The sequence below is a fragment of the Typopeltis vanoorti genome, chromosome 1, assembly GCF_054136105.1.
Source record: "Typopeltis vanoorti isolate ZY-2024b chromosome 1, IOZ_Tvanoo_1.0, whole genome shotgun sequence".
NCBI lineage: Eukaryota > Metazoa > Arthropoda > Arachnida > Uropygi > Thelyphonidae > Typopeltis > Typopeltis vanoorti.
Window position 1 is genome coordinate 97,757,132 of NC_143549.1, and position 21,142 is coordinate 97,778,273.

Here is a 21,142-nt window from a genome sequence, read left to right on the forward strand (position 1 = left end):
AAAGACGCTCTACAGCAATGGAAAAACACAGGACTTCATCACACACTCACAGGATCAACAGAATCAGCTGTACTTACAGAACCACTATTTGCGAACAGAAACATCACAAGTCTCACAACAGGCCAGCCTTTTCTTTTCTTTTCCCTACATGGAACTGGGCAGGAATAAGAGTCATAGGAGACCTCCTAACCCACACCCTAAAGTGGAAAGCATTCACAAGCCTACCAATGAAGAACCCAAAAACTGAAAAGCAATATCAACAGCTGCAAGCCTCCATTATAAAAGCCTATCCAGATATTGCTACACCTCAGGAAATCCGTATTCCTTCTAGAAACTGCTCGGGGCCAATATTTCATCTTGTACAATCTGAAGTCTCACTTCCAATTCTTCCCTCCAACTACAAGAAAATATACCACTTCCTCATGTCAGTGTCCCCATCCTCGCCCTTCTTATACTCAGCCTTAACACTCTCATCTACAAGGCTGCATATACCACACAGTTTTCAGTGGGATCTGCCATATAAATCAAAATGTGCCAAACCAGATTCCGATATACAGTGGAGACTATGGCACAACATCTTGCCAACTCCCTCTAAGCTCTACAAATTTCAGCTAAGAGAAACGGATCTGTGTCTATTCTGTGGCGTTTCAGGTACCTTGGAACACACACATCTGACCTGTCCCGCAAACAAAATGATAATCACCTATGCCCTGAATACTGCCTCGAGCACCTGTAACTACGCGCACAGCCAAGAAGACTACTGGAATTTAGTCCACACAGAAGAAAACAGACACAGAACATGCAATTTCCTCTTCATCTGCGCTAAGGCCGTCATCTACAGCTTCTACCTAAAACAGACAAGAAGTAACCAGCACCCATCCATCACTGAAACTGCACAAACCCTCATGTATATCCTCCGTCGGAAACTAAAAAGCAAGCTTATATTGGAACTTGAGCACTTCAAAGAAACAAGAACTGTCGCGAAATTCATAGAGGAGTGGAATCCGACTGGTACCCTCTTCTGGATTGACGACGACAATGTGCTTCATCTGAAAGACAACTCAGACTGAAACTGAACTGTAAATTTTTAATTTATTTGTTGCATTCTGTATTGTACACCCGAAAGGAAAATGTTTCTTTTCTCTGAAATATATATACTTAAAAACTTATAATATATAATATGTAAATAGTCCTTGTTACCTATCATGTAATGTTTATTTTAACAAGTTAAATTAAAAAAAAAAAAAAAAAATCTCTATATATATATATATATATCCAAGATTCCCCTTGCCTTTTTTTTTTTTTAATTTAAAAAAAAAAAAAAATTCATCCAGCCAATGAAGGATTAGGATATGTGTATATAAATATACTTCTGAATATTTTGCTACTGTGTATGGTCTGCCCTTTGGTTGGTAAGAACTACAGAGCCTTTATAAGATTCTTCACATTCTGGATGCGATTCATTTATTACGAACTATAATCGTGGTTGTTACATCATTCAAAGAACTCTATCAAGTACTGATACTTTTTTAAAATACAACAAATATGTCAAAAGCCCTTTATAGGAGCTTTTTAGAAAGAAAGTGAATTAGCTAGTCCAAATTGGAGACATCAGGGTTTTCCCTCCAAGAAACTAGGGTTTTTCATCCTACAAAACAAAATGACTAGAACACAATCAATAAACATAACACTACGGCCTCATTCTAAGTTGCTTTGGCTATACTTCAAACAGCCTAACTATGTATAGTCCAGGTGAAATAAAAATTTGAATGGTTGAACAAATTTTTATAAGGATTTCAAATATCAAATTTCAATAAAATTCCATCCATGCAGAGTTCCAAAATAACTTACATATGTATGGATGGACAAAACAAATCTAATAAGTGCTTACACATTTTGCAAAACATACCTAATAACAGTCTTCTTGAATTATTTATTATGAAATTATGAATTAATTGTCTACAGCAGGCTTTTACCCAAGATGGGATTCAAACCCACAACCTGTTGGTTGGAAAGCAAGTATGCTATCCACTTGGCCAACCATGCCATAAGATGTCTTTATGGATATGTGGTTTCACTCAATGTCAGATGATTAAGGAAAAAGCCTCAGATCAAAACATCTGTAACTGAAGATAATTTCTCAGTTTCAGGCCATTTTTCAAATAAAGCAGTTAAGTCTGCTAATTTTAGACCGAGCCAACAGACTAAAACTATGGGTATACAGTTAATAGTCTTATCCCGTTAACATTAAAGAGTTACAGGAAAATCCTCCTGATACCTGTAATCATAATACCTTCAACAGGATTTGAAGGTGAACTTATGCACAGCAGTTAGAACCACTTAAAAAAATGAAATGTACAAAATTTTGTGTGTGTGTGTGTGTGCACGCGCGCACACACATGCTTTTAGAGAAGAAGAGAAAATCTTAGCACAATATTGTTTACAAGAATCTCTCTCAGATCTTCAGAATTGGTAGAACATGAAAACAACCCTTTACTATATTGGCTCATAAACTCAAAATGAACACAGATGTGACATTTTTTTCTATTATGCAACTAATCAATTGGTGCTCTCATCAACTACAATGAAGGACTCATAATACTCTTCTATGGAATACTCCTTATCCTACTGAGGAAATGGTGGTAATCATTCCTCTCTTATGAGTTCTGAAGCAAATGAAAACAAATCCCAAGAAAAATGTTCCACAGGTTCTCCATTCACAACACAGTTGACATTTTCAATGATTCTGCCTATTTTCATTGTCTTTGTCTTTTTATTGCCGACCTTCATACCATATCTATTACAACAGCTATTCAATTTAGTCAGAGAATCTTGCAGATTTGTAGCAGATTTATTTAGAAGTATAACATCATCCACATAAAGCAAAGAGCTGACATTAACATCTCCAATTTTGATATCATGTTTAATACCACTTTCCTTCATAATGTGATCCATATAGATAATGAATAACAGAGGGGATAATGTACATCCTTGTCTCACACCAGATTTAACATTAAACCATCTTCCTGTACTTCCTTCAATTCTAACTGCTAACTTACAATTCAAATAAAGACTAAGTATTGCTTGATATAATGCCCCCATATAACAATGACACCATATAACTGCAGCGTATTGAATAGCTTCTCTCTTGGCACCGTGTCATTATGCGTTTTCCAAATCGACAAAACTTAAATACAGATCTTTGTTATATTCCCATGCTTTCTCGACTATTTGTTGTAAAGTGAAGATCTGATCCTGACAGCCTCTATTTGGCTTTTCTTCCACAATTCTTCTCAACCGTTTCTCAAGTACACTTGCATAGATCTTGCCAGGAACACTCAGTAGAGAAATACCTCTGTAATTCTCACATTCAGTTTTATTTCCCTTTTTATATATGGGTACTATGAGAGCTCTACTCCAATCATCAGGAATTCGTCCCTCTGTTCAGGCTTTCTGAACTATGCAGTGCAGCCACTGTAAGACTTTTATACCACCATACTTTAGCATTTCTGGTCGATATCATCTACTCCTGCTGCCTTTCCACATTTCAAGCCTTTGATGGCTTTTTCTACTTCAAGTATGGATATGTATTCCTGACTGCATGCCTGGTCAGTGTTTTTTACCACTGTGCTGTCATCACTGCTTGTTTCATTTAGCAGTTTTTCAAAGTAATTACTCCATACTTCAAGGATATCTTTTTCTCCTGTTTTCATATCACCTTTATTATCTCTAATTCTTTTAACAGAACTCTTTCCTCCATTCCTAAGCTTCTTCAACAACCTCCAGAATATTTTGCCACTTTCTTGATATTTATTTTCTATATTCTTGCCCAAGTCCTCCCATGACTTTTGTTTAGCTAGTTTTACACATTGTTTAGCTTTCTTACATTTGTCTCTGTATTCTCTAAGAGCACAAGCTGAGTTATTTGCCAAGAACTTTTGATATGCTTTCTTCTTTTTCTTCACTGCCTCTTTAACTTCCTGTGTCCACCAGGGAGTTCTGATTTTTTTTATCCTTGCAGACAACCTCACCACATGCTTCTCTCGCAGAATCAATCAATGTTTTCTTCAGAGTTTGCCACTAATCAGAGTTTGATTCCTGTTCTCAAACTCTTTCAATCTTTCTTCGATAATCTTTATGTATTTTAGTCTACAGTTCACATCTGAGAGCTGCTCAACTGTTATTGGCTTTAAAACTTTCTTAAATATTATTCTTTTCAATATGAAATTCAATTTTATCCTGCTCAAGACTAAACAGTGATCACTTCCAATTTCAAATCCTCTATACACTCTGGTGTCCTGCACGAGGGAGAAGACATCACTATCAACAATAACATAGTCAATGAGACTTTTCTTATTCCTTCCCTCTTCTCTCCATGTGAATTTGTGCACATTTTTATGTTGGAACATGGTGTTAGTAATAACCAGTCCATGTCCTGAGCAGAAATCCAACAGATATTTGCCATTATTATTAGCTTTGCTCTTTTCTCCAAATTTTCCCAAAATATTTTTGTATGTCTCACAATCATTTCCTACTCTGATATTTAGATCCCCAACAAGGACCAACTTTTCCTTTTTTCATTGTGTCAGTTGCTTTTTCTAAAGCCTCAAAAAATTCCTCCACTTCTATCTTAGTAGAACCTTCTGTGAGACAATAGGCAAATAAGTCTCATTGTCCAGTTCCCCATTCTCATATTTGCCCACATTACTCTACTTGAGACTGACTGTCATTCGAGAAGATTAGCCTCGTATTTTGTGTTGAATACTATGGCTACTTCTTTTCCTTGATTGTCATTGCCTGAATATAACATTTTGTATTTATTGTTCGGAAAGATCTCACCAGTTTTTGTCTTTTTTGCTTCAGTCACCCCTATTATGTCGATCTGGTACTTATCTAATTCCTCAGCTAGCTCCATTTCTTTGCCATTCAGGCTTCTTATGTTGATAGTACCGATCTTTAACTCTGGTGATGTTGAGTTGGGGTTTGTTTTCAGATTTGTTCCAATAGCTTATTTTTCGCTGTTCACCCTGGTTCCCTGGCGAAAACAACGGGGGCCTTGTTTAACCGGGCAATGCCCCAGCCGGCATGAAAAATTTGTCATGTCGTACTATCATTTTTTATTTTGGTTTAACCAATAAGAATACAATTTGGTCGGCTAAATCCCAAATTTCCAGCCCATCCTCGTTCATTCAGTATCCAAGTAGATACCCAACAGGGTACACCACAAGAAGGTGAGGATTGGACATTAGGTCAGAAGCCCTGGTCGGTTCTCTGCATTCCTTTAAAGGCTATGTGAAGGTCTCCTCTCAGTTATACAGCTTTGACCCTTAAGCACCCCGGAATAAATATATATATATTTGGTTTAATCCTTCATCCAAGTGTAAGCAAACAAATTTTGTGCCTGAAGTATTTTCAGGACTGGGAAAATTCGTGGCAAAGGTGGCATAACTTCTCATCACTTGCCTTAGTACCCCCATAATGCAAAGCACATCTCCTCGCAGACATGTATAATGCTATGCATTAAGGGACGGTTCACTACCTAGACCAGTTTCGACCTTTATTGAGGTCTCATCGGTGGTAGCCAGACCCAGAGGTGGTGATACTAAGGTAAAAGTAATGGAGAAGTCATATTTACATATACCAGTTGCCAAAAAGGTGTCACACCTTATTATTAAAATTCTCTGGTTTAGAAATAAGTTGATGGAAGTTTTTTCACTTGGCTATGCTACCAATTATATATATATTTGTATAAAGAGAATTTAATGACTGAAACCGAGAATAATTGTAAGGTTTTAATGGTATAGCATACTACTAGTTTCGGCATTTTACAGCCTTCTTCAGGTGTCTTTTAAAAATAGAAAACAGCAATAAAAACACTTAAGGGGTTGTGGTTTACTGGTTTCAATATTTTTTGGATTTTTGGGGGGGGGGGAGGGGGTAGCCATTGGCTGAGAAAGTGTTGAGAATGTGGTTTAGTTCTGTGGTTAGGGCATTGTCATTTGAACAGATAAGTTTAGCCCTGTTATGTAGTGTCTTAATGACTCCATATTGTTGCAAGGAGGGGTAGTGGGTGGGATTGTTGGTGACTGTATCTGCCTGTATTGCTTAACCAAGGTTCCATCAGGCTGGCAGGTGACTAATGTGTCTAAGAAAGGAAGGCAGTTGTTTTTTCTTCTTCCAGGGTGAATTTGATTTGGGAGTGTTGGTTGTTTAAGTGTGTTAGGAAAGAGAGGAGTGCATCGGAGCTATGTGGCCAAATAGCGAACACATTATCAACATAGCGAAGCCAAATGGTTAGTTTTTGTGGGGCAGAGTTTAAGGCTTTCTCTTCAAAAGTCTCCATATAAAAGTTGGCCAAGGGTGGGGAGAGTGGAGAACCCATGGCTGTCCCCTCTATTTGTTTGTAGAATTTTCCTTGCCAAACAAAATAGCCTGAGTTCATTGTAAGCTGAAATAGGGCTGTGATATCTGGAGGAAATTTAGCTTGGATTAGCTCTAAGGATTCTTTGAGTGGGACATTTGTGAATAAGAAGGAGACATCAAAACTGACCATTATGTCAGTGTGTTTGAGTGTAAAGTTTTCTATGCTGGCTTTGAAGTTGAGCTGAGTTTTTTATGTGTGAAGGTGTGTTGCCAGTATAGTGTGAGAGAGCTTTGGCCAAATGTTTAGCTAGTTTGTAGGTGGGGGGAATCAATGCCATCCACTATGGGACGTAATGGCACATTTTCCTTATGTATTTTTGGGAGTCCATAAATATGGGGGGAGGGGGGTATGGAGCTAAATGGTTTTAATTTGTTAGTGATTTCCACAGGCCAAGAAGTGACCTTCTTAAGGAGCCTGTGGAGTTTTCTAATTTGTGAGTTGGTGGGATTGCACAGGTAAGCTGTCAGCTTACCTGTGTAATCGTTTTGGTTAAGCAATACTGTGGCATTCCCTTTATCAGCTTTGGTGATTATTATTTTCTTGTTTTTCTTTAATTCTAGTAGAGATTTAATTTCCTTACTGAGCATGTTGGCTTTTGGTGGTTTAGCTTTGGTCAGAACACAAGCCACATCCAGTCTAATATCGTTGGCGACGTGGTTTGGAAGGTGTCGTATCCCGTGTTCAAATCGTATCATAATATCTTCAGCAGGTATTCTCCTGGGCGCAATGGTGAATTTGTGGCCACATGAGAGGGCGTCGAGTGCTTCAGGGTTCACACTAAATGATGAAAGGTTGACTACTGTTTCGGTAGGAAGTTGTGGTTTCGAGATCGAGTTCTTTTTTAAATTTTCAAATTTTTTGACGTGTCGATCTCGTACTTTTTTAAATTCTTTCTCCGCTGCAGTGCACGAGATGTCGTATAAAATAGACCAAATTTCGTGGCTCAAGGTGCCACAAAAGTAAATTAAATCTCTACTAGAATTAAAGAAAAACAAGAAAATAATAATCACCAAAGCTGATAAAGGGAATGCCACAGTATTGCTTAACCAAAAGGATTACAGGTAAGCTGACAGCTTACCTGTGCAATCCCACCAACTCACAAATTAGAAAACTCCACAGGCTCCTTAAGAAGGTCACTTCTTGGCCTGTGAAAATCACTAACAAATTAAAACCATTTAGCTCCATACCCCCCCCCCATATTTATGGACTCCCAAAAATACATAAGGAAAATGTGCCATTACGTCCCATAGTGGATGGCATTGATTCCCCCCACATACAAACTAGCTAAACATTTGGCCAAAGCTCTCTCAACTATACTGGCAACACACCTTCACACATAAAAAACTCAGCTCACTTCAAAGCCAGCATAGAAAACCTTACACTCAAACACACTGACATAATGGTCAGTTTTGATGTCTCCTCCTTATTCACAAATGTCCCACTCAAAGAATCCTTAGAGCTAATCCAAGCTAAATTTCCTCCCGATATCACAGCCCTATGAAACAATCCAAACCTCAACAAATTTGGCTGCATGAGACTGCCTCAAATTTGGGAAACCCACATCAAGAGACCTTCAGCCCAATCGCCCAAGAATATCAACATTGCTCGCTAGGGGGCACCATCAAGACTTTAGGAGAAATAATAGCTTCCTGCTTCTTCCTCACTTACTGTTTGTTGTGCCTGCATGCACGTGTCTTGTTCTTAAGTTTCTTGAAAATGGCAACATGACGTTGCCAAAATATTGAAGTATATTAAAATTTATTTTAATGTATATCCTAGCTGACGTTGTAATTTCCTTAAATTATTTAGTAAAAAATGCATAACCAACACCTAAGCCTTTCCACGAGAAAAACACTGACCTTTAAAAAAACTGAGAAACACAGAAAAAAATTGCAGTACATAATTAACATGAAAAAAAAAAATGTTGTAGTTACATTTAAGTTGGACTTTCAATCATGGCATTGTTTGGTGAGTGCATGCTTGCAGTCTCTCATGAACGCCAGTACTGAACAACAGCAGAATTGCTATCTGGGAGGTTGTAGCTCAAATTATTATTTAAATGTTCATGATTAAGGATGATTTCTCTGGACTCCACAATTTTTCTGTGCTCTCTGGCATGTACAAGATATGGTGTGACTGTAATATCCCTTATTTTGGTCAAACAGATAAATCTATTGAATTACGTATAGAGGAGCATAAGAGAGATACATCTCTTACAAACGAACATGCACCAGTGCCTTGTCTAGTCATGTTCTTTTCTCGAACAATCCTGATGATGAACACCAGGGTCATTCAGTCTGCTGGGATAGATTCAAAAACATCTTTCATTGCCATGATGAGTTTGAAAGAAAAATTGTGGAGTCCAGAAAAATCATTCTTAATCATGAACATTTAAATAACAGTTTGAGCTACAACCTCCCAGATAGCCATTCTGCTGTTGTTGTACTTCCGTTCAGGAGAGACTGCAAGCACGCACTCATCAAACAATGCCATGATTGAAAGAACAACTTAAATGTAACTACAACGTTTTTTCATGTTAATTATGTACTGCAATTTTTTCCTGTATTTCTCAGTTTTTTTTATTGCTGTTTCCTATTTTTAAAAGACACCTGAAGAAGGCTGTAAAAAGCCAAAACTAGTAGTATGTTATACCATTAAAACTTCACAATTATTCTTGGTTTCAGTCATTAAATTCTCTTTATACAAATGTATCAAAACAACCGGGTCAATGTTCCTCAACACACACACACACACATATATATATATATATATATATCATCCTGCATATTGTAAATATAATTTGAAAATTTACTAATAATAATAATATGCTACCACCACCACTAATAGTATTTCGTAATAAAAAAATTTACAATCAGTACGTGTTGATATAAAATGGAAAACAAACAAAGAAAAAAAAAAAGTTCAGATTGCCATAACTAACCTGTGTCTCCACCAACCTAAATTCATACTAACTGAACTGGTACCAAAAGTTCGAATATTTAACCAGTGCACATATTTCATTAAAGCTGTTGCACCTAAATAAAATGAAAGATTAACAAAATTTATTTCATTAAAATAAGATTTAATAAAATGCTGAATTCTTTTAATTGTTAAAATGAGCCAATATTTAATTCAGATCTTTATATATATATATATATATTTCAGGATTTGAGAGGAGTTATTCAATTACATGCAGATGATGCCAAACTAAGGAAAGCAATGGCAGAAAGCTGATATGCTGTTACTACCAGATGATTTGAACAGACTGCTACTACTGGGAAAATAAATATGGATGCCTGTTCAATGTTACTAAGTGTGAGGCCATGCATTCCACACAAAATGGAATAAGCTGTACTATATAGATCGAACTTCACTCCAGAATGTAAAGAGAGAGAGAGAGAGACAAATAATCTGGAAGTGATAGATAAGGAAATAAATGTTCAGGAAACACATTTGCAAAAATTGTAAAAGCAACTCAGATAATACCAACCTGGTTGGCTAAGGAGATAACAGCATCTCTGATCTCTATCCAACAAATTGTGGATTCAAATTCAACTGCAACAGGAACATTTGTGAGTCTTTAGGCGGTAGATGATTTTTATTGTCCAATGCATCAATCAGCTGATTGGAGATTTGCTTACAAAAGGTCCATGTTAAGTCTTTGAGAGAAAGGCTCTTAGAATTAACTCTTGAGCCACTCACTGCACTAAAATGTAGCACATTTTAGTGCAGTGAGTTATTCCAACCTTTCAGATGGAACTTTAGAAAGATTCAAGTCCATATTGGTGGAAAAAAAGAGCAGGCCCAGATTCCGTCACAATGGTCTCCCATGGGGCTCTGTGCTAGTCATCCACAGGTCTGACATGCCACATACCAGCTCAAGCAAATACATGTATGCTGATGACCTGGTGATCCTACACCAGTCTACCTCCTTTGCCAACCTGGAAACAACCTTGAACACAGACCTAAACATCCTGGAAGAGTACTTCAAGCAGTGGTACCTGAAGCCAAACCCAACAAAAACTCTGTCTACAGCATTCCAACTAAACAATGCAGAGGCAAACCGACACCTCACCCTCTCTTTCTGTGGCAAGATGGTAGAACATGAGCCTCACTTGAAATACCGTAAAATGAGCCTGAACAGAAGCCTAGCCTATAAAAGGCACATCACCAACCTGTCCAACAAAATTAAAATGAATAATACCATTTCAAGGCTTGCTGGAACAATCTGGGGTTGTGGGGTAGAAGTCCTAAAGTCATCTGCACTAGCCCTTGCATTCTCTGCAGCAGAATACTGTGCAGTCACCGTCGTCTGGGAAAGATGTAACATCACAGATACCCAGCTAAACTCTACCATGTGCACAATTAGTAGGACACTGAGAAGCATCCCTCTCCCCTGGCTGCCTGTCCTATCCAACATTGCTCCACCAAATATACAGAAAAGACAAGCCTCGATTAAAGAATTTAATAAAGTAATGAGTAACCCACTCCTGCACTGGACTCTCAAAAATCCACCTAGTCTTCACCTAAAATCAAGAAACTCTTTCTGGTTGATGGATGAACTCTCTTCAGCTGCCTAACCATCAACATCTGACACGTAGAGAGAGAACACTGGTCCAATAATCTCCCAATAAGCTTGAAGATCCCTGTGCTCCACAGCTTGGATCAAATCTTCCAAGGAAAATTTGGTTATCTGTCAACAGGATCAGAACTAACCAGGTCAAATGTGTCTACCTACTACACAAATGGAAACTGTCAGACCACCCTTATTGTGACTGTTCCCCCATAGCCCAGACGATCAATCATATTGTGAATGACTGAACAAGACACCAATTTCATGGTAACCTCTAAGACAACCACCATGAGGTGATGGATGACACCCTGGATTGGCTTTCTGGACTAGACATTAACCTATAGCTACATTGTATTCTTTTCATAAGAATAAAAGAGATAAATAAAAAAATAGATGAAACTCATATTAAAAAAAAAAAAAAAGATAATTAATGATAATTAGTGCAAAGATCAAGGATGTTAGTGAATCTGTTAGTTTGCAAAAGAGTTGATTGCGAAAGAGTTGAGTGTTTTGGCAGGAACAAATTATTTGAAAGAAGAGAAATAAGCAATGATAGAGGGAGATGGTTCATTTCCCTCAGAAATTTTGTCCCAATAGGACAAAATATATTGGTGGTTGCTGCCATAGACGAGGTCCACAGGAAGAAATAGATGCCATGGAGCAGCAGACCACCACAATGTGTGCAGGCCAAACAATTATTACAGGAAACAACAGGGACATAGATTGGAGGAAGGAAAGGAGCCATAGCAAGGTGGAAGTGAAATTTATACAGTTCACCCCCCCCTCTCTCTCTCTCTCTGCCATGGCTACCAGTGCTTTCCAATACGAAACCCACCATATATACGAAAGGGGCTTCACTAAAAGAAGTAGAGAAAATCACAAATAACTCCCTACTGCCTCTCCACTCAACCCTTACAAATCCCCCTTGAATCCTGGCTGAAGTCAAGGCACCCATTTTGGAACATGGCACCTTCAACTCATGACATGTGGAACCAACAATGGACTGTGAACTTGCCAACAAATGGTTCTCTTGTGAAAAATCCCAACATCCATCAGCCTATCTTCATCCTAAACGACTATGGACACTATCAACAGAATTAGGGTAAATCACGGCAGATGCAGCTATCTCTTACATAAACAGAATATGTCAAAAACATTTACTGTGACTGTCCCCTTTGCCGTTTCTATGGCAATCTGCAGGAGATATATGAAATGCCAAAGGAGGCTCTAGAATGGCTTTCAAATTGGACATTGAACTATAGCTGAACTCACCATAAGAATACATACATACATACATATTGAGAGGACCAAGAGTTTGAGTGCACTGCATATGGTAATAGCATTAAAAGATATATCCATAATCAATGCAGACACGCTGCCTCCAATCAGGGAGAGTGACCATGCAGTCTTGTTCTGGAAATTTGCTAAACATGTGGAATTCTGCCAAGAAAGGGTTTATGTTGAACTATAAAGCTGGTATAATTATAACAGACACTTATGAGGCATCTTGAAGCAACGCCATGGCTTGAGAAGCAAGGAAAGAATGTCAGTAGTGCATTGGAAGTGGTCAGAAATTGTTTGAGAGAAGCAGTATCAGAATGCATACCCAAGGTGAGGAGGATAAACCAGGTGGGAATTAAGTGGATCAGAATACTCATGAGTAGTACAAAGCATATGCAAGAAAGGCGACTAGTATGGTAAGCCAAATCAGATGAGAGAAATTTAGTAAGTAGGCCGAAGTAAATCCAAAAGTTTTTTCGTTATGTAGCAAGTAAGAGTAAAAATGACTGTGAAAGGTGACATTAATCAATGCTGATGGTAGGAAGGTGATGTTGAGTTGCTGAGTAATCATTTTGCAAAGGTGTATCATCCAAGTGGAGATTTTGCAGTTCCTGGTGTGGCAGATATGCATGTCAAAATTGATGAACAGGGGTGAGCATATTGAAAAATATCGATGTGAATACAGCAGTGGTAGGACTAGATGACATATCAGCCCATATACTACATAAATGTGCAAGGGAATTGGCATTGCCTTTGATGAAGTTGTTCAATCTAAGTCTCAGCTCTGGCAAGGTTTCAAGGGAGTAGAAAGAGGGTAAGATAGAGGGTAGGTGTTGGCTCCAAGACATAAGCAACAAACTACAGACCAATTAATATATCAGGAGTCGTTATTAGAGTATTGGAAAAGTTAGTTAAAGGTAAAATCCAACAGTGGGTGGATAGGAATACATACATCCTCTATAGTGGGTAGCACAGCTTTGTAAAGGATGGGTCCTGTCTTAGTAATTTATTCATTTTATAATGAAGTACAGGAGAATTGGATAAAGGAAATGACTACATGATACTGCTGGACTTTGCAAAGGCATTTGACATACCACATGGAAAACTATTACAAAAGTTGGAGCAAATGTGAATAGATATGAAGCTAGTAGCATGCAAAGGGATTGAGGTGATTGACAGACATACACCAGGTAGTATATGGTGGAGTGAAATCTAGGGGAATGAGGGTGACTAGTGGAGTAGCTCTAGTACATAACTCTGAGGTACTCCACTAGTCACCCTTTAATTTGTATATCAACAATATAGGGAAAGATTTAAAGGGAGATTATTATTATTACAATACACCTCTAGGGAGTCTAAAGACTCATGGAGGGAGGACACCTACTCTACAACTCTGTCTCCATTAACTACAATGAACCACAACTACCATATTTACACCAATACCATCTACTGCCCACCACTAGTATTTTCACAGACAATCACAAACATCCATGCTCACAGCAGGATTCGAACCTGAAGCCTTTGATAGAGATAATGTATTATAGATGTTCTGCAGGATGATTTAAATAAATTGACATTGTACGTAAAGGATAATGATTGTCAATTTAATGTTGCAAAATGTAAGGTTATGCACTTCAGGTTGAAAAGGTTGCATACAATGTATTATATTGTAGGAAAGAAATTGATGAGGCTAGAGACTTGGGGATAATGGTGTACAGAGAATTGAAGTTCAGAGGGCATATTGAAAAAAGCATATTGGTAAAATAGATCAAAAGATTACTAGGTTGTTGATAAACATGCTAACAAGTAAAGATGGGGAAGTTATTATCTCTCATTAAAGCTATGTTCGGTGGCATCTTGACCACTGTGCACAGATTTGGTCACCTGTTTTTCTTGGGGATTATGTGGTAGAGAGGATTCAGAGATGAATGATCAAGCTGTTAACAGGTCTGGGGAATGCTAGCTATGAGAATAGGTTGAAAGTGCATGGGTTACAAATTTAGTTGATAGGCCAAAAAAAAAGGGGATTATGATAGAAACATGTAAGATATTAAAGGGGTTTTATAAAATTGATCCAAAGGAAATTTTTCAATATATGACAAATAGTCTGAGAACTATGGATCATCCATGGAAGTTAAAAGAAGAAGAAAGGAAATGATGACAGTTTGGATTTAAATCTAAATTTTTGCACTTTATAGCTCTTCGATGAAAAAGTTATTTTATGCTTTTTAGTTCTATGGTTAAGCATTGTAGTATGGACTTAACAGAGAAATTTGACCCTGTGAGAGTACGCACCATTATTTCATACTCCAGGGAAAGAATGTAAGTCTGTATCTGATGGCTTCAGGCAGATGAAGAATAGCATGCTATTTGATCATCTAGTGTGCAGTATTTCCCAACGTTTTTTGGATCATGCCCCACCTCAATGCCTCAAAGATTTTGATATCCCCTCCCCTCACCGACAATGGTCAGTTTTTTGAGTATATCAGTAATGAGTGATGACTACAACATCATTTTCTAATTGCCCCCCTGTGGGGCATACACCTCACATTAAGAAACACTGATCTAGTGAGTGAAGTATCTAAAAATGGAAAACTTTTATTTTCAAGTTCTAAAACTGTATAGTTTTGAATTAGCCATTTTGGTATACAACAAATGTTTCAATTGTATCATCAGGCTTTTAGTGGTATTAACTCACAACACTCAGTTAGGATAAAATAAACTATGAATTTATTAAGTCTTCTGATTATTATATTAGATTTATGGAACCACCTACTATTTTGAGTGAAATAAGTTTAACAATTCTGGAGATAGTTTTACGTAATTAATTACATCATGGATAATGATGACTCACGTCATCATTATCCATGATGACGTAAGACTTACGTCATCAGATGTATAAAAGTTTAACACAACAACCAAAGATTAATTGATAATTAATAGTCCACTGGATGTTTTTTTAACTTCACAACTGTTCATTAATTGAGAACCTGAATATAAAATGATACATTCGTTACTGTATGCATGTTGGAACAATTCTAGTTGTTGCCATGTTCTGTGGCTGATGTGTGTTATATCCGAGGTAGTTAAATTTTTGATGAAGGCAGACCACATTTGATGTAAAATCAAGCCTTGATTTTTATTGCATTCTGTAGGGATTCTAAGCATTTTTGCAGCTTCTTCAAATTTTCTTGTGGAACAGTTCTTATCAACATATGACATGTCTGTTGCAAGTACTACTTGTGTGGAATGCTAAGCCTGATTTGTGTTCCCTTCTTTTTTTTGACATCTTTTATATGTTCAGCCATGCAGATTTCTCCTGACCTTCCTGTCTGGCCTACGTAACAGATGCCACAAGAACAGTGAATCTGATAGATGCCTGTTTTTTTCATGGGATGATGCGGAGATTTTGGTGGATGTAGGAATCTTGATATTTTTTGTAAAGGAAGAAAAGCCACTTTTATGTTCTACTTGCGGAGCAATGTAGCCAATTTGTCCATGACATTCTTGATGTACGAATGTATCATTTTGTATTCGACTTCTCGATTAAGGAACAGTTATGAAGTCAAAAAACATTTAATGAACTATTAATTATCAATTAATCTTTGATTGTTGTGTTAAAATTTTATACACCTTTAAGTCTTATGATTTAATGAAACTTGTCAGGTTGTTTATTCTTTTATTTTTTATTAATAAACATGTGGTCTCAATACTGAAAACTATCTCCAGAACTGCTTACCCACAGAAATCTTTGCTTACATAAGTTGAACAATGTTATCTCCTACATTTTATCCTTAACATCATGGTCAACCCTGGAATATATTACATATATAAAAAATCACTACATAAAAGCAACAATAATATTATACTACTGTAAGCTATGTCGTAACAATTAATCTATTTATAAAAGAAAAATGATTAAAATATAAAATAATAAATCAGCCCAGTTAAGAAACTAATTCTTTGATGTCATGTTATATTAATCCTTATAATTAGTCCTGTAACTTTATATTACTGTAATAATTCATAGCTTACAATCTTGCTTCACAAGTTTTTAATCAATATCCTTCAACTCTAGTCTTGTTAATTGTAGTTAGCCTAGATTCCTGGTTGGAGTAAAAAAGGGAATTTATACAGAATTACTGAAAAAAAACAAAAAAACACCTTAGCTTCTTTTTTTTTTTTTTTCTTTCTGCTATTTCATTATTATTCTTGAAAACAACCTGTCAAAATCAAAGCTGCCAAAAGCTCATATGATCATCAACATCTTGAAGTACCAAAACTCTAAGACCAATTTTATAGAAATTTAAAAGCCATCATCATCTTCATTTTATATACATTTTTTTAAAAAAGGCAAACCTAATCAATCTGAGTGCATTTATCACTACAGACATAAACTAGGAGTTACACACACACACACAGTGTTAACTATTTCATTCAATGAAAAGGAAATTGAATAAGAATAACAATGGTTTAGATCCACTTTCTTAAAAAATGGACATAATAACAAAAGTTAAAATTCTGCACAAAAGGGTAACAGTTATTAAAAGGTTTTTCACTTTATTACAAAGTACATTATATTTGCTTTTTAATAATTATATCAGTACAAGTTCACGGATATTTGGTGAACATCGCTGATTCATAATGCTGTAGAAAGATAAGTAATTTATTAATTATATGAAGAGCCAAAGGCTTCAATTCGGCGACATAAACTTATTTAAGTTAAGGGATATTACATCCAATGTTATTTCATAGCCGAAAAAGAAAGACGCCTTCTTGGCAATTCTCATAGTAGGGTATATGTAAGTTTTGTTTGCTATAAACTTGGTATTTCTAGGTCTACCTACTCACTGATGAGACCACAATAAAGGTTGAAACCAGTCTGGGTAGTGACCTTCTCTCACTCATAATGTAAAACAGTAATACAGCTCCTAGGAGCTGGGTTTCACATTATGGGGAAATATCAAGAATAGTGATCGGAGCTTGCTCCACACTTACCATGAGTTGCCTCAGTGTTGCACTTCGTAAGGGGTCAGTTGTAACACTATCCAGGTATTTGCTTACGCTTGGACTCGCCGAACTTTATATATTTACTATATTCAGAATGAAACTCTTTGAGTTTCTTATTCAGCTATGAAATAATATGGGATGTAATATCCCTTAACTTAAATAAGTTTATGTCGCCGAATTGAAGCCTTTGGCTCTTCATATAATTAATAATTTATTACGACACCTTCTTGGCAATTCTCATAGTAGGGTATATGTAAGTTCTGTTTGCTACAAACTTGGTATTTCACAATCACGGATAATCACCCAAATCAGTTAGTTCGACAGGCAGCGGACTACAAGCCCTCAGATCGTTTCAAACATAAAAAACCGAAATCCTCCATCGCAAGAGAAAGCTGATACAGCCTCAATGCTCACAATGAGCAGGTAAATTACCCACAATAATCTCATCACCCACAATCTAAAATCCAGATGAAGGGATAAAGAGTCAAGGACTCAGTCCATCAACCAATTAAGTTCAATTCAGTTCAAGTTCAAAACTTGGTATTTCTAGGTCTACCTACTCACTGATGAGACCTCAATAAAGGTTGAAACCGGTCTGGGTACTGACCTTCTGTCACTCATAATGTAAAACAGTAATACAGCTCCTAGGAGCTGGGTTTCACATTATGGGGAAATATCAAGAATAGTGATCGGAGCTTGCTCCACCCTTACCATGAGTTGCTTCAGTGTTGCACTCCCTAAAGGGTCAGTTGTAACATCCAGGTATTTGCTTACGCTTGGACTCGCCGATCTTTATATATTTACTATATTCAGAATGAAACTCTTTGAGTTTCTTATTTGGCTATGAAATAATATGGGATGTAATATCCCTTAACTTAAATAAGTAATTTGTTTATAATTGCAAATAATACCTTGTTAACTTATTGTATTCATTTGTTTTATGAGTGTGAGAGAGACTGAGTTATTTAGACGTAAATAAAACATACCTTAAACTATATATATTGTTGGTACAGCAACTATGCATAGTAGAATAATGGCAGCCAAAATGACTTTGTTGGGTGAGCCAAATTTGTATAATTTTGTGCAGTGTAAAATTTGAGAGATATATTTGTCATGAAGATTTGTGGAAAGAGAGCAAAACTGGTGAGCGATTGTGTAATGAATGTTTTCAAAGTCAATGTGCAGAGAACAAATTATGTGATAGCAGAGGAAAGAGAGAGAGAGTATTGATAGAAGATTGAAAAACGTAAATATCAGTGATAATACTGATAGTGCAGTACCAGAAGTTCAAGAGAACATAGAAGACCTGAATAAAGAAATAGTGCACATGCATATAGTCCTTCACGGGACCAAGTGCAACATTGAATGGGTGCAGAAACAGCAAGATTATTCAAAGCAAGAACAGAAAAAAGAAAGAGGTCCAAAGACAAAAAGAAAATTGTAAGAATAAAACAGAGAAAGAGTATACAAGCAGATAATATATATTTTTTTTCAGAATTCTATAAGGGGAGTACTTCACAAAAACAAAATCTTGTTTCCTTGGTGAAAAAATTAATAATATTAGTAATGCTGTCAGAATGTCCACGCGTTAGCCTAGTGGCTTTGAGCTTCGCAACCATACGCCTGGGGAAGGAGTGCCCCAGGTTCAATTCCCGTCGAAGACGCAAGGAACTTGAGGATCTTCCTCAGGCATAGCCAAGTTAGCCAGTCTTGGGCATGGGCAGTAGGGTTATTCCCACCAGTTTATCTGGCATTTTTCATCCCACAACCAGGCCCCATGAACATATGCTTCTACAGTCAAAAATATATCCCCCCCCCACCCAGTGGCAGACTAGGCCACAGGTCGGTTGGGAGTGGTACTAACAAGTAGTCGCATCTAAGTAACACGCGGACCCTGCATAGGAAGCGGGAATAATGCGTAGTGAAAGAAAGTAATGCTGTCAGAATGCAGAAAAGGAAGTTGAAACAATTGATTGTTTTGACTTGAACCAGTGAGAAGTAGAAATATTGTATGAGGGAGGATACAATACAAGTTCAAGGATATTTGGTGAACATCGCTGATTCGTAATGCTGTGAAAAGATAAATAAGATAGTATTGTATGAGGGAGGATGTGAAAGAGCTATTGGAAAAAGCAAAAAAAGAAGGGGGGGGTGAATTTTGCAAGTCCACTGCCATGCTATGGTAGAGGCAAATTGACACAGGTTGTGCAGAAGAAATAACAGAGCTTGTGGACCTATGGCCTGAGTTTGATGGACAGAAACATTTGTACAATGCTAATGGACTGCACTTAAATGGATTCAGAGTTAGGTGTCTAGAGAGAGAGAGCTTTGTTCTGAGATTGTGCAAAGTCGTAAAATTAAAGAAATTACGGAAGATGCAGTTTGTGTGAGAGAGAGAGAGAGAAAGCACCCATGAAGTGAATGAACAAAAAATGTGGAATCTAGTCTCAGGTAACAATATTGCATGGGTAGTCAATTCAGGACATAAAGGTGGTTGGAGCTCTAAAGGGATTTATAGTTTCTATATACTAATGCTAGAAGCATCACGAATAAGAGGGAGGAGTTTTGGGCATTTTAGTGCAACCTTGCCAAAAGTTATAGGCATTAGTAAGACTTGGCTAACAGCAGAATAGAACTGCCATCTGCCTGACTGATTGTTCTTTTGTGCCAATGGTGTGAGATCGAGGCCAATAAGACAAAATATTAAGCTGGTTGCTGCTATAAGTCAGGGGATGCCAGGGATGATGTGGAAAATGCATGAACAGATTAGTACCATGAGTACAAATTGAGTAATTATTATGGGGGGACTTCAACTTTGAAGACATAAATTAGAAGGAGGAAAGATTACACGGCAAGAAGGAAATGGAATTTATGCACTTATTGAGAGATAATCGAGCAGCAGGACTTGGGATATGAGAGTATTGGATTTGGTTATAGGATCAAAAGACTTGTCCATAACATTGCATGTAACTGAAAAACATGATCATGTGGTTTGACTTGGGAGGTAGCAAAACATGAAAATTCCTACACTTAGGAGACAGCTTGAAGGAGTAACATGGCATAAAGATCTGAGGGGAAGGTTATTCACAAGGATGGTGAAGGGGTATCTAGAGGAAGCAACATCACACTGTATATCCAAGGTTAGGAGGGTAAATTGGGTAGGGATTAGAAGGATGGATAGTATCATCAGCATGTGCGGCAAAAAAGGAGTGATGATAAAAGTACTGGAAAAGTTGGTAGAAAAGAGAAATCAAGAATGGGTGGATAAGAATATTACACTCTGATGGGCAGTATGGCATTATTGAAGAATCAGTCATGCCTCAGTAAGCTAAGTTAGATAAAGGGAATGGCAACATGATAATACTCATGGATTTTGCAAAGGCATTTGACAGGATACCACATGACACTGTTACACAACCTGCAACAAATGGGGATGGATAGGAAACTGGTGATATGGATAAAAAGGTGGCTGATGGACAGACACCAAAAAGTAGTATATGGAGGAGCAGAATCCAGGAGAATAACTATACAGAAATGATATAGGAAATAATTTGAAGGAAGATATTCAGTTCTTTGCTGATGATGCAAAGCTGGGTAGGATAACAGTTAATCAGGGTGAATTAAATAGGCTGACAGTATAGGAAAAACATAACAGATGTCAATTTAATGTAGAAAAGTGTAAAGTTATACATTTTGGATTAATTAAAAGAAACACACACAGTGAAAATTATTTAATGTAAATATTTCATCCTAAGTATCTTAGGACATCATCAATACAGTATTTAAACAATAATAGGAATAACATACAGTTAGGGCGCATGATTACAATAGAATCTCATGAAACGTGAAAAAAA

General features: G+C 37.0%; 1 protein-coding gene across 1 annotated transcript in view; it reads right to left on the bottom strand.

The window, feature by feature from the left end:
• Window positions 1-21,142, bottom strand: part of mRpL52 (mitochondrial ribosomal protein L52) — a 72,000-nt gene that overhangs the window by 41,854 nt on the left and 9,004 nt on the right. The window contains exon 2 of the mRNA XM_090392306.1: window positions 9,366-9,459. Coding sequence (XP_090248432.1) covers window positions 9,366-9,459 — 94 coding nt within the window. The remainder of the gene's footprint in view (window positions 1-9,365; window positions 9,460-21,142) is intronic.